Source organism: Belonocnema kinseyi, chromosome 6, assembly GCF_010883055.1.
Source record: "Belonocnema kinseyi isolate 2016_QV_RU_SX_M_011 chromosome 6, B_treatae_v1, whole genome shotgun sequence".
NCBI lineage: Eukaryota > Metazoa > Arthropoda > Insecta > Hymenoptera > Cynipidae > Belonocnema > Belonocnema kinseyi.
Window position 1 is genome coordinate 34,553,777 of NC_046662.1, and position 13,189 is coordinate 34,566,965.

At 33.3% G+C, this 13,189-nt stretch overlaps 1 protein-coding gene and 1 long non-coding RNA gene across 2 annotated transcripts in view; both read left to right on the forward strand.

Moving 5' to 3' along the window:
- Positions 1 to 3,383: 3,383 nt before the first annotated feature.
- On the forward strand, positions 3,384 to 3,849 carry LOC117175667. The gene is made up of 2 exons (XR_004467475.1): positions 3,384 to 3,533; positions 3,658 to 3,849. It is a non-coding gene; the product is annotated as an uncharacterized LOC117175667 (long non-coding RNA).
- A 703-nt stretch (positions 3,850 to 4,552) lies between these two features.
- LOC117175331 (odorant receptor 45a-like) overlaps positions 4,553 to 13,189 on the forward strand; it is a 31,677-nt gene continuing 23,040 nt past the window's right edge. Inside the window, exons 1-4 of the mRNA XM_033365039.1 lie at positions 4,553 to 4,569; positions 5,288 to 5,662; positions 5,825 to 6,035; positions 6,139 to 6,298. Of these exons, the coding sequence (XP_033220930.1) occupies positions 4,553 to 4,569; positions 5,288 to 5,662; positions 5,825 to 6,035; positions 6,139 to 6,298 (763 nt within the window). The remainder of the gene's footprint in view (positions 4,570 to 5,287; positions 5,663 to 5,824; positions 6,036 to 6,138; positions 6,299 to 13,189) is intronic.

Genomic DNA, 13,189 nt, shown 5'->3' on the forward strand with positions numbered 1-13,189 from the left:
GAGGTCGGATTCGGATTCAGCGCAGCAAAAACCTTCGGGTATACTAGGTCTGGTCTCTGGTTCCGGACCTTTGTCAAATTTTGTCGGCCTGTGTTATCATCATGTTCTTTTGTTCTAGTAGAAAGTAACCTGCCAGTTTGGCCTACATAATATTTATCACAATTTAAACAACACATTTTAGAAACAACAGCAGTAAGTTGAAAAATGTCAAGAGAATCTTTTCCTAATTTAATAAACTTATCTAGTTAGTAAAGAATTTTTAAGTGTTTGAATTTTACCATTAATGTGTGTTTTAATCATTTCCTTTGGATAATTATTCATGTGATAGTTTAAAAGATGTGTATACTAAATTTTTTATGATAGCTATTTTCTGCTGAATCGGATAATTTGAAAGAAAATTAATGTATCTACCTGAATAAGTACCTTTTCTGTACCAATCCGTGATAAAAGTGCCATCATCATTTTTAATTACCTTGGCATTTAAAAAAAAGAAATGGAATTGTTATTTTCCATCTCATTTGTGAATTTGAGCCTAGGGTGGTAAGAGTTAAATTGATGTAAAACATAATTTAGTTTGTCTTTTGGTAAAATAATAAAAGTGTCATCTACGTACCTATAATTTGTGTGAATAGTGAAATTCATTTTTTTTTAAACATTAGACTCTAAGTTTTGCATAACAAGATCAGCTGAAACAGGTGATATGGGAGACCCTATAGGAGTTTCATAAACCTGCCTATAAAATTTACTATTGAATTGAAATACTGTTTGATTCATTAAAAACTCAATTCCTTTTTAAAATTTTTTCAAAGTTTAATCTGTAAAATATTTAATATGAATCCATCTACTTAAAATACTATTTTGCACCAAATTGATTGGAATATTAGTAAATAAAGAAGAAACATCCAAACAAACCATGATATGATAGGAAGGAATTGATCTATTAATTATTCTGTTTTTAAATTCAAAAGAATTTTTTACTTGATTTTCCGGTACTGTTAAAGATTTTTTAAGGATATTCTTAAATAAAGTTGCCATTTTATAGGTGGGAGTATTAATCAAAGATACAACAGGTCGTAAAGGACAGTTTGGTTTATGGATTTTAGGTAAACCATATATTCTAGGTATGTTAGTGTCATAAACTAAAATATCACGACGTAATATATCATCACCCAAATAACCCTTGATTCTCCATGAGTTCAAATGCTTAAAAACTGCTTTCTTTAGTTCTTGTTCAGAATTCTCTTCTGATTTTTAATATGTTGTGGTATCCTTGAATAAATGCTGCATTTTATTATTATAAGATTCCTTATTAAGAGCCACAGTGATATTACCTTTATCTGCGCGTGTAATCAAAAGTTGTTTATTGGTTTTAATAAAAAGTTGCGTTCTTTTTAAACTTTGTGCAAAAAATCTTTCAGTCTGTGAAATTTTATTGTTGTGCAAAAAATGTTGTGCCAAATTAAGTATTCTATGCCTAAGTAAATCACGATCAACTGAATTTTGAATTAAACCAATATAAGACTCAACATATTTGACTATGTCAAAAACAATATTACGTTTATTCGTTAAAAAGGATGAACTCAATTTATTTCCTAAACTTAAAATGTCCTTCACTTCTTCAGGAATTTCCTTGTTACTCAAATTAACAATCAAAGGATCAACAAAAACCACATTGTTTAAATCCTTGTGTTTATTAATATTTAATCGTTCATTAGGAATATCTTTGATTAATACTCCCACCTATAAAATAGCAACTTTATTTAAGAATATCCTTAAAAAATCTTTAACAATACCGGTAAGTCAAGCAAAGAAACTCTTTTGAATTTAAAAACAAAATAATTAATAGATCAATTCCTTCCGATCATATAATGGCTTCTTTGGATGTTTTTTCTTTATTTACTAATATTCCAATCAATTTCGTGCAAAAAAGTATTTTTAATAGATGGATTCATATTAAATATTTTACAGATTAACCTTTGAAAAAAATTTAAAAAGGAATTGAGTTTTTAATCAATCAAACAGTATTTCAATTTAATAGTAACTAAGGCAGGTTTATGAAACTCCTATGGGGTCTCCCATATCATCTATTTTAGTTGATCTTGTTATGCGAGACTTAGAGTCGAATGTTTAAGAAAAACTGAATTTCACTATTCACACATATTATAGGTACGTAGATGACACTTTTATTATTTTACCAAAAGACAAACTAAATTATGCTTTGCATCAATTTAATTCTTACCACCCTAGACTCAAATTCACACATGAGATAGAAAATAACCATTCCATTTCTTTTTTTTTAAATGTCAAGGTAATTAAAAATGATGATGGCACTATTGACACGGATTGGTACAGAAAAGGTACTTATTCAGACAGATACATTAATTTTCTTTCGAATCATCCGATGCAGCAGAAGAAAGCTATCAGAAAAAATTTAGTAGACACATCTTTTGAACTATCACATGAATCCTTTCACCAGTCAAATATTAATTTTATCAAAAATATTCTCTTACTTATTAATATACAAAGGAATTTATTAAAACACACATTAATGATAAAATTCAAACACTTAAAAATCCTTTACTAAAAAAAACCACTTCACATTTAGATCATAATGTCAATTTTATACCTCTTGTTTCTGTTCCGTTCCATGGTAGTTTGTCTTTTGACGTTAAAAGAATTTTGAATGATTTTAATATTAAAACAATATTCAGGATTGATTCTGAACTAGATAAGTTTATTAAATTAGGAAAAGATTCTCTTGACATTTTTCAACTTACTGATGTTGTTTCTAAAATTTGTTGTTTAAATTGTGATAAATATTATGTAGGCCAGGCTGGCAGGTTACTTTCTACTAGAACAAAAGAAGATGATGATAATTTTAGACAAAATCCAAAGAACCATAAAGTTATTGCGAAAATTCCGGTAATAACTGGTCATCAGTTTGATTGGCAACATGTTTTGGTTTTACATAATGAGCCTAATGAGTTCAAAAGACTTGTAGCTGAAATGCTTGTTATTAAGAGAGAAGGTGATAATTGTTTGAACGTATTAGCTGACCTCAATAATCTTAGTCATATTTATAATATTATATTAGAGTCATTAAATTAATTTCTAATATATTTTAGACTTTTTTGTTATTGATAATTTATTACTAAGTCTATAAAATTATTTTTTCTCTTTTTGTACATCATAATTTTTTATATATATAAAAATGGTACATTATTAATGAATGTTACTTCGACTGTTTCTTCTAGGCTTCGACTATATACAATATGTATCACTTTGAAATTAAGGAACCTTATATCTTTATCTGTTCCTACGACACTGTTCTTTTAATACCCCAGGTAATACACGTTTTTACCTCTCTCACTCGAAGTTAGCCTTTAAGATGAAGCAGAACGCAAGTTCTGTTTCCTTTTTTAAATTTAAATTTAAAAAGTGTTGTTGAACCTTTTTTGAAATTTTTATTATTTATTACGATCTTTTTTATGTCAAACATGTTATTATAAAAAATGAGAACATCAGCCCTGCAGGTAAATTAAATTTTTTTCTACAATTTTAACGGTTTCATTTCACTTTGACTTTCGTATATGATTCGGTATACTTTTAACATTTCAAACTAAGCTCAAATTTTTGTATCTTTTATATTTTTTACAGAACTGTTTCAGATGAGAATCTTGAAACACATGAATTAACCATCAAGAATTTGGACTTTTTTATTATAAATATAAGGACTTATATAATTTGTAATGACATTGGAATAATGATTTTTCCTGATGAGGAGGGCAATTGACTCTCGATACGTCGACAAATTTTTAATAATGGAATAAAGGATCTTCTCAATATCAACATCGTGGTCTTTTACTTGGTCTGAAGTATGTAATTTCTACATCTTACTACATCTATAATTAACTATTTACTCAGACGTATAACATCACTATTTTTCCATCGATTTAGTATATTTATAACAATAGAAATTTTCGTATCATGTGCATGTTTGTTTTCTAAATCTGATTTAACAAAAAAATGACTAATGAAATGAATAACCACCAATTTCTATGATTATTACTTTGCATAAATTTGATCAATTTTCACTTATTCATATTTAAAAAGTGCTTTTTATGAAAATTTATTTACAGGAACTTATTATATAAAAAAATTGAAAAATGTATATCGGTCAAGTACAATGCACAATTTTTCAATATTTTGGAATGTGGAGGCCGCTTACTTGGAACTCACAATGGAGAATTTGGATTTACCGTATTTACTCTATCGTCATGATTACTAATTATCTTATTTTTACATTTTCAATTTTAATTTATCTTCTCCGAGATAGCAGAAATATTGTCGATAATATGGAAACATTATTTCATTTTTCTACCATTTTCGCCATTGGGGTTAAGATGATTACCATTATGGTAAAAAGGAAACCTATCGTCGATTCAACATATATACTTTTGAATAAACTCTGTCATCCACGAGATTTGCATGAGTTAGAAATATTGCAGAACTGCTCCAAAATATGTAGGTATATATATTTTTTATATTAAACATGTACATATCAGCAAGGTAAAAAACATCAATAAACATTTAACTAGTAAGTAGTTCAATTTTTACCGAAGGGATATATGTGACCCTTCTCCAGCTGATTCAAGTACTGATATCTCACTAATTCAGAGTTTTTTCTTGGTAGTATTAACAACTTCAGCAATTTTGTATTTTTTTTTCTGCATTCGACAATTTTTCTTTGTATTTCCTTCAATTTCTTATTCTTTTTCATTCTATTATTGCCAAATTTCTTTAAGCTTGTACCAGAATGAAACAAAAAAATTAGAGTGGTCTTTGGCGTCCTTAAAGATCCAACTTTTGACATACTCGAAACTTAACAACTAAACATAAATCTAAAAAAATAGGCGAACTTTTAAATATTCAACTATATTTATTAACAGGAAATAAAATATAAACCTTTCTTCTTCAAATTTATGAAAATTTTGTTTCTGTAAATTGAGAAACTGTTGGAATCAAACTCTGAACAATCGCGTAAAATAAATTGTCTAGGCCAGCTTAGAAGTGCAGCAATTCATATTATTCATCCAAAAAAATATTATGATAAAACGTCAATTTTGCACATATGCAAAATGCAAATTTTCTAAATTCGTTGTCCAGGACATCTTTTTGGCTCTATGATGCTTTGATATCGAATCGGTTTTCTTACCTTAAACAAAAAATTCTGTATAATATTCAAATCTGTGTGTGTGAATAATTCTATTTTAAAACATTGTTATAGATCGAATACGATGATCTTGCTATCTCTGTATGTCTTTACGATATTGTTGATATTATTAACTCCATTGTCAAAGAAAAGCAACTTTCCTCTTCCTTTCAAGGTTTGGATTCCTTGCGGCTTAGAATCCAGACCTGCATATTTTTTGACGTATTTGCACCAAGTAGTGGCTGCTCTCCCGGCAGCTATTATAACAGCTTCAGTTGAAAGTTTAGCGTCGGTTATAGTGCTACAAATTTGCGCGCAATTAGAAATTATCGCTCATCGCCTGCACTTACTTCCTCTATTACAGAAAAAAAATTATTGTGAATCCATAATCTATAAATGTGAGTCGAGCATCGTGAAAAATTGCGTTAATCGTCATATTGACACATACATGTAAGCCTTATATTTTTTAATATACCGTATTTCCGTGAATGTGATAAAAACAAGTATCAAAAAATTCGAATATACAACTTATTTGGAAGAATTTACTCAAGAAGTGCTTACAGGAAAACCAATTTCTATGAAAATTTAGTTAAAAAAAAATGTATTTGGCAGGCTCGGAGAAAAATTGAACGAATCATTTGGCCCTGTTGTTTTTATACAATCTTTAACAACAGTGCTTAGTTTGTGTGTGGCTATCTATCCATTATCACACTTGGACACCAGTATATTTAATCTAAGAACTTGGAGTCTAATAGTTCCCTTGTCCTCTGTTCTCTCTCAAATGTTTCTTTACTGCTTTTATGGCGAAAAATTAATTGAAGAGGTAATTTTGTGAACATCTTTAATAATATTCTGACCCACACACAATTTTATGACCAAAATAAAAACTATTCAGTTAAAGCAATGTTCTATCTTTTTATAAATAGAGTATGGCTATTAAAGAAGAAGTTTACCATATAGATTGGATCGAAACAACGATTAAAACTAACAAAAAACTTGCTTTAATAATGGTACGTGCTGGAAAACCTATGAAGTTTACTGCTTTCTCACTTATCATCATGACAATAGACACATTTGTCAAAGTTTGTAAACTTCATTGTTGTTATATTAACAAGTTTAATAAAAAAACAACTTCTGAAAAAGAGCATAATAGAAATTTTGTATTTTCAGATAGTAAAATCGGCTTATTCTGCTTACAATTTGTTGAAATCTACTTGAGCGGTTAGACAGGTAAATCTCGAAAAAAGTCGAAACTCATGAGTGGATTGGAAGTGATCTAAAAACGGAAGGAGCCATTATTTGTTGACAGATTTGTTTACTTTATGAGCAATAAATAGCAATAATAAAATTTGAGGGAAATACGAACTTTTCTCGCTTATAGTACTTTTACTTGTGAGGTTGAACGAGCTTGCCTGAAGTGAAGTTCAATCTAAAGTGTGTGAGCTGCCTCATCCGAATAGATCATTTATATAATATGTAGTAATATCATCAGTGGCCACTCCATTGCGATTATTTTTAATCTTTTAAATTCAAAGATCTTTCGCGCCTTTGTTACCCTTTCCACCTCTATCTGTTTCTCCATGATGTGCAATAGGAAGAAATGACTTTTATGTTCAAAATGACGTACAGCCCACAAATATCGACCGACTTGATAATTTCAGCGAAATTCATCATTTTTTCTCCGACACCCGTGTGGAAATTACTACCGGGTACGGGCCGGATTCCGGCAGGGTTGCCCTGCTTGTATCCGGAATCTGTTCAGGCTGCCCGGTCGGATTCTGGTTTGTTTCGTCACGCTGTGCTGGTCGGATCCCGGCCGGGTTACCCGGTCGGGATGCGACCGGTTTTAGACTGGGCTCCTCGATCGTAGGCTGGTCAGGCTGCAAGAAAAAATTGTTTTTGAAAAAAGTAATAGTGCAGAGACATAAAGAAAAAGAAAAATGACATTTGTCATCTAAATTCCTTTTGTGGTAAAGTATCATAACCCTTAAGGATCGAAGAAATGTTCAACAATAGATCAAATAAATTTCAGGGATTTCACGTGACATCCTAACCTATGAAACCAGTTCAGAAAATTGATTTAACATTAACATTGAAGAATATTAATAATGCTTACTTATTAACAAAAAAATTCACTTACCCTTATAAGTAATCCGCTTGCTCCGGAAAATTGGATACAATTTTGTCAAATTTAACAAATTTCTTAACGTATAACCTGGCGTCAACCGACGGTTTACTGCGTTTTTAGCATTAAAGACTCCGAAAGTCGCCGAATCGGCATTACGTGCACGCAGGATAACATAATTCAAAACCTCGTTCAGAAAAAGTTATTTATCTTTTTATTACCTTTTTTGGTTATTTAAGATAATATATAAAAGCATTAAAAATAAGCAAAAATCGTATCTTAAAAAAAAGTATAGTTGCACTAGGAAACTATGTTTGAAAATAGAAAAGAAGTGGGTCAACGATTTCGCAGTCACGGTGAGTCTGGGAACCGCAGAACCAAAAGTGGAAAGTTTTATTTGTAATATTCATTTTTTTTATACAACCCGGCCAGATCTTGACCAGGAAATTGAGAAATAGAAAACCGGGTTAAATCAGATGTGGCCCGATTTGGCCCGACTAGGTCCTGGTGGGAACTCCGTCAGATCCCGGCCGGGCAATTAACAAAATAGTATCCCGGTTTGACCCGGTCAGATCCTGGCCAGAAACCTTCTTCTGGTCGGGTCAAACCGGGCTTTTTCTCCACGGGAAAATGCACAAATAATGCATACGTTTATTAAAGTTGTTTAGAACATCACAGTATTGCTCAAAAGTGTGACATAAAAAAAAAGAATTGTTCTATGGACAGATGGCCCAGTAATGCATTTTTTATTAGAATTGTTTAGAAAATCATAAAATGGATCAATAGATTATGAATTTTTTCTTAAATCACCACGAAGTTCCCAAGTGAATGGACTGGCATTGAAAAATCGAATTTTTCTGCCAACAAATGCTTAAATAATCTTTTTTTAGATTCTGATTCATGAGAGTGTAATGTAATCGTATAAATTTTCGATCTCTGGTTTTTAATGAATCTTTGTATATATGTCTGTATATATGTATGTATATATGTTTGCATGTATGTATGTATGTCTGCATGTCTGTCAATATGTACGGTTACCTAAATGTTGTAGCCTCGCTAACTTTTGAAGGATATGTCCAACCGAGTCAGCCTTCAATACACTTCTTAAAGTACCTCAAAAGAAGGTTAAGTTTGTGAAGCAGATATTTCGAACCAAAATAAAAAAATATAGAGCATTTTCAAAATTTGAATTTTAAAAAATTTGTTTAATATCAAAGTTTCTTATAGAAGAGCAGAAGACTTGCAAATTATACAAATAAAATTTTCTATTCCGATCAAAATTATAAACGTTATATACTTTTGAAAATGTTAAAAATGTTCAGGAAATTAAAAAAACATTTTCTGATGAATTAAGAAATTTCCTTTAAATTCGTCACCATATATGAAATATATTCAGAAACTTTCTCAGTTAAATTTTTCTATTAGACAAGAATTTAAAAAGTTAAAGCTTTTTAAAATTTTAATAAACTTTTTTTATGGGTTTTAGAAATTTTTGTCAAATTTTCTGGACAACGGAAAAATGCTTGCAAATTATCCTAATTACACTTTTAAATGAGATTAAATTTAAAAAAGCTATATGCTTTTTAACATTTAAAAATTCAAAAAAAAAAAAATTTAATGGATAATGAGTGAAGAATCTTAATCTAAATTGAACTTTTTCAAAAATATTCAATTTTCGTTTTTATGAGATCTGTTAGTTTAAAGCGTTGTTTTTAGTAAATTTGAACAAGATTTACAAGTTATCTTGCTGAAGTTTTTCAATTAGACACCAATTATTTAGTGCAAAGCGCGAGTTTCATAATGAGAATGTAATTGTCAAAGCCATAGGTGGTATGAGAACCTTCTTCAAAAACAAACGAAAAAACTTAAAGTTACAATTCATGGATGTAATTCTTCAGAAGTTTAAATTAAATTTGTTTAGAAACCATTATAATATTAATCGGCAAATTAAGAATTTTTCTATCGAAAAATGGCTGATTAGTGCATTTGTTTAATAAATTTACTGAAAATAAAACAAAGAATCCATCGATTAAATTTGGACAAAGGGCATGAAATGTTCTTATTGAAATTTGAAAAAAGATAAAAACTTCTTCCTAAAAATAAAACTGTTCTTTTTTCCATAAACATAAAAAAGAGGAAAGAAATATGAGAAAGAAACCAACCAAATTCCTTTCCTTATCTTTCTCATTTTTACTAATATCAAATCGAAATTCACCCGCTCCCAATGGAATCGCGGTAAAATTTCAGCCACAACCACGTCTCACGACCCTGAGATAGGTGATTACAGTCTGTAAAGGAATCAATACGACGATTCAGCAAAAGCCTCGTGCACCCTAAGAACACGGAACGACCCAAGGACCACCGCCTTCTGCATTTTTCCCGCAAGTGTTTTAGCATATAGTTTACACGCAGGGATGCTTTTTAGGGCATTAGCAAGTGAAAGCTTGACACCTCCAAGAGCGCCGATGATAAGGACGATCAATTTAACAGAATATTCCGGGTACAATCGTTGCAACTCCCTTATAAGGTCTCGATACCTCTCTTTCTTTTCATTCTCCTTGGCTATGATGTTTTTGTCAGCTGATGCCGAAAATTCGATAACGAACATGGTTCGCTTCTCGAAGTCAAGAAGAACCATGTCAGGCCTCGAGTGAGCAACAGAAACAATTGTCGAGAATATAAATTTCCAGTATATGCGGCACTTCCCATTCTCGACAATTGTCTCGATTTCCCTAAGAGCATTTAGAGGAGCGATATTTAGGTTAATGCCGTAATAGTGACAGAGATGGTAATAAAGTACTCTTAGTACCGCATTGTGCCTTTGAATGTAGGTCGTTCCCGCGTGAGTTGGAAAACTAGATAGTATGTGAGCTAAATGCTCGGGGTGTGCATGGCACGCCCTGCAGTAATCATCGGCAATGTCTTGACTCAAAATGTGGCGACGATATGTTAAGGTGGAAATGACACCGTCTTGGCATGCGGAAATGAAACCCTCCGTACCAGACTTCAATCCGGGCGATTTAAGGAAAGCAAACGTTAGCTCACAAGACATTGGCTGATCCTTCGCATTTCTGTGGAAGAGACCGTGCATCCTCTTATCGAGGAGCTGTTCACAAAAGTTTTTCTCTTGTGCTTTCTTAATCCGGGCTTTCAGGAGTGAGTACCCGAGATAGATAAGATTTGATGCATTTTGCTCACCCCTAATACTGAAGTCAAGTCCGAGTGCTTCAGAAGCCTCCTCCGCTGCTTTGTACAGAAACGCTACTTTGCCCACTTCTTCGTGATTCCTGACCATTTTAAGAAGACGGTCTCTTCAATTTGCAACTCTATATGCTGTACCCGGAATAATCCGGTTGCGAAGACATTCAAAACTCAATATTCTGCGACCCCCTTGACGGCGTCAGATGTACAGTCGCGGAACGGAAGACTTAAGATGCATGCTTTTGCTCATGTGCATAACCTTTCTTGTCCCGATATCAAGAGATCTGAGCTCGTTCTTCGTCCATGGTACTGCTCCAAATGAATAGAGTAGTACTGGGACAGCAAGCATGTTCGTTGCAGATACTTTGTTCCTCACCGACAGTTCGGAAGACCAAATCTGTCAAATGAGACGTTTGTATCTGCTTCGGAGAGTATCCTTTATAGATGTCACATCCTGAATGCGGCTCTGTGGCACGCCGGGGTATGTATAAGTCTCTCCAGTGCAAAGGTGTCGTATGGCGCTTCTATCAACGAGCTCAGGATCTTCAGGGATGCCATTAAGTTTTCCTCGCTTTAAATAAACTTTGGCACATTTGTCTAACCCAAATTCCATTCCTATTTCGTTAGTATATCGTTCGACAATCCCCAGAGCTAGATGCAGTTGCTCTCTGTTTTTAGCATAGATCTTAAGATCGTCCATGTAAAATACATGAGTGACCTTGTACTTTCGATCTGCAGGTTTGCCGCACAAGTACCCGTCGGAATGGCGAAGTGCTAGAGATAGTGGCAATAATCTGAGGTAAAAAAGGATTGTCACACAATTTTTCCCAGATAAGATAGTAAATCTGGTGTTCCAAAGCGGCACCTATCTCTCTATGCACCTCACGATTTGCGCATGAACCTTTAAGCTTTTCAAAAGACTGATAATATGTCTATGGGAGGTCAAATCGAAAGCTTTCCGGTGATCAATCTAGGCTTCTCCTGACATCCTGCTACGCATATGTTTGAGCTGCGTTGTTCATACATTTCTTGCCACACAGGTTCAATTACCCGAACAATCCCATCATTTAGCTTTCTTCATCAGGTGTTATGAGGGAACCACACAGCTCCTTGAAGCTATTTATGTTATCTGAGTCTTCGTCCAGACTATGCTATACTTCGTAGACTTCGGTTCAAAATACTTCAACCGCCTCTGGTTTGGGCGCGTGGCCGACAGTAACTGGAGGTTCTTGGAAGAGTCGAGATGGGTCAGAGAGAAACTGTTGATTTTCTCTGACTCACCTCTCTCTCCACTCTAGACTTATCTTAGCGTCAGATAGTATCCGTTTTCTCTCAACACTATGCTGTCTGATAGTCAGCAGCTTTAGCGTATTAAGTCTGTGATAACGGTTCCGGAGTTTGCGCGCAAACTTTCGAACCTTGACGGTAAAATTCTTGCCAGATGCATTCCTCTTTTGGTCTTATGATCAACCGTTGGTTCTGTTTTACGGTTCACATCGACCAAAGCACTCGCTGCATTATACACACGACAATTGATATTGCAGAGGTTCAATTCTTTGGCTTGTTCTGGCTGTGGCAGAGTAGGCGTTCCGCTTAAATAACCCCTTTTTTGGAGTGCTTCGGCATGGTTTCGCAGACGTTGTTGCGAAAAGTGCGATAACGCCGGGTGTTTCTCGCAACACAGAGCATGCAGTCGTGCCACCTAATGGTCCCGAAATTCCTTCGATTCATCGCATTGAATCCATCTTCATTAGCTCCCCAACATCTAGAGTGGTCGGCATTGTTGGCCGACCCATTGTTGGAACCCTGCGCGTTCTGTTGTTTTGAACCGCACATACTGCAACTATGTTTTGTGTTGTCATTGTTGTTCCCACGAAAAGCTAGGGAAAGGGTTTCGTCCATCCTTGTAGAGCTCCGCATGCAACGATAAGGCTGCGTACTCTGATAGGTCGCCTGATATCCCATTGTCACCGTTCCAGACACCTCACCCAGGTGCCATCCAGCTTTCGGCACGGTTTTGGTAGTTGCATTCTTGGTTTTATTTTAAGAAATTCTGCAGATTAATCCGAATTTCTTTCAACATAACTTAAAAAACGTAACATTATAGAAAATAGTGAAAACAATTTTTTCAACAAACAATTTGTTAATAAAATTTTGTTTCTTTATTATACAATATTCGAATATCTTACACTAATGTTACTTTATGAAACGTAGGTGATTTTGAACATTTTCATGTTACTGACTAGCACCGGGAATGTCAAATGGAGAAAATGGCCATTCTTCGTCATATTTATTTATTTATAGAAAAATTGAAAACCTATTTTAAAAGGCAGGCTCGACAACTCTCTTAGACATTTTATCAGATATTTTTTCAAATATTGTTGGTCCATATCGGTAATTATGTTGTTCTATGGTTTTCACGATATTTCGGTGGTGGGAAATAATAACAAAAAACTGACATTTGCAAAAAATGTGTTCATTGGAAACAAACCGCATCTTCAAAAATGAAGATTTTTTTATTTCTGGAACTTTTCAAAAAAAGGTTTTGAAAGAAATACGAGGGTGGATTGATAAGTTTCCGGCCTGACCAAGAAAAACAACGTTTTTAAGAATTTTTTTTTTATTTCTCAACATAATCTCCTCCAAGGCTG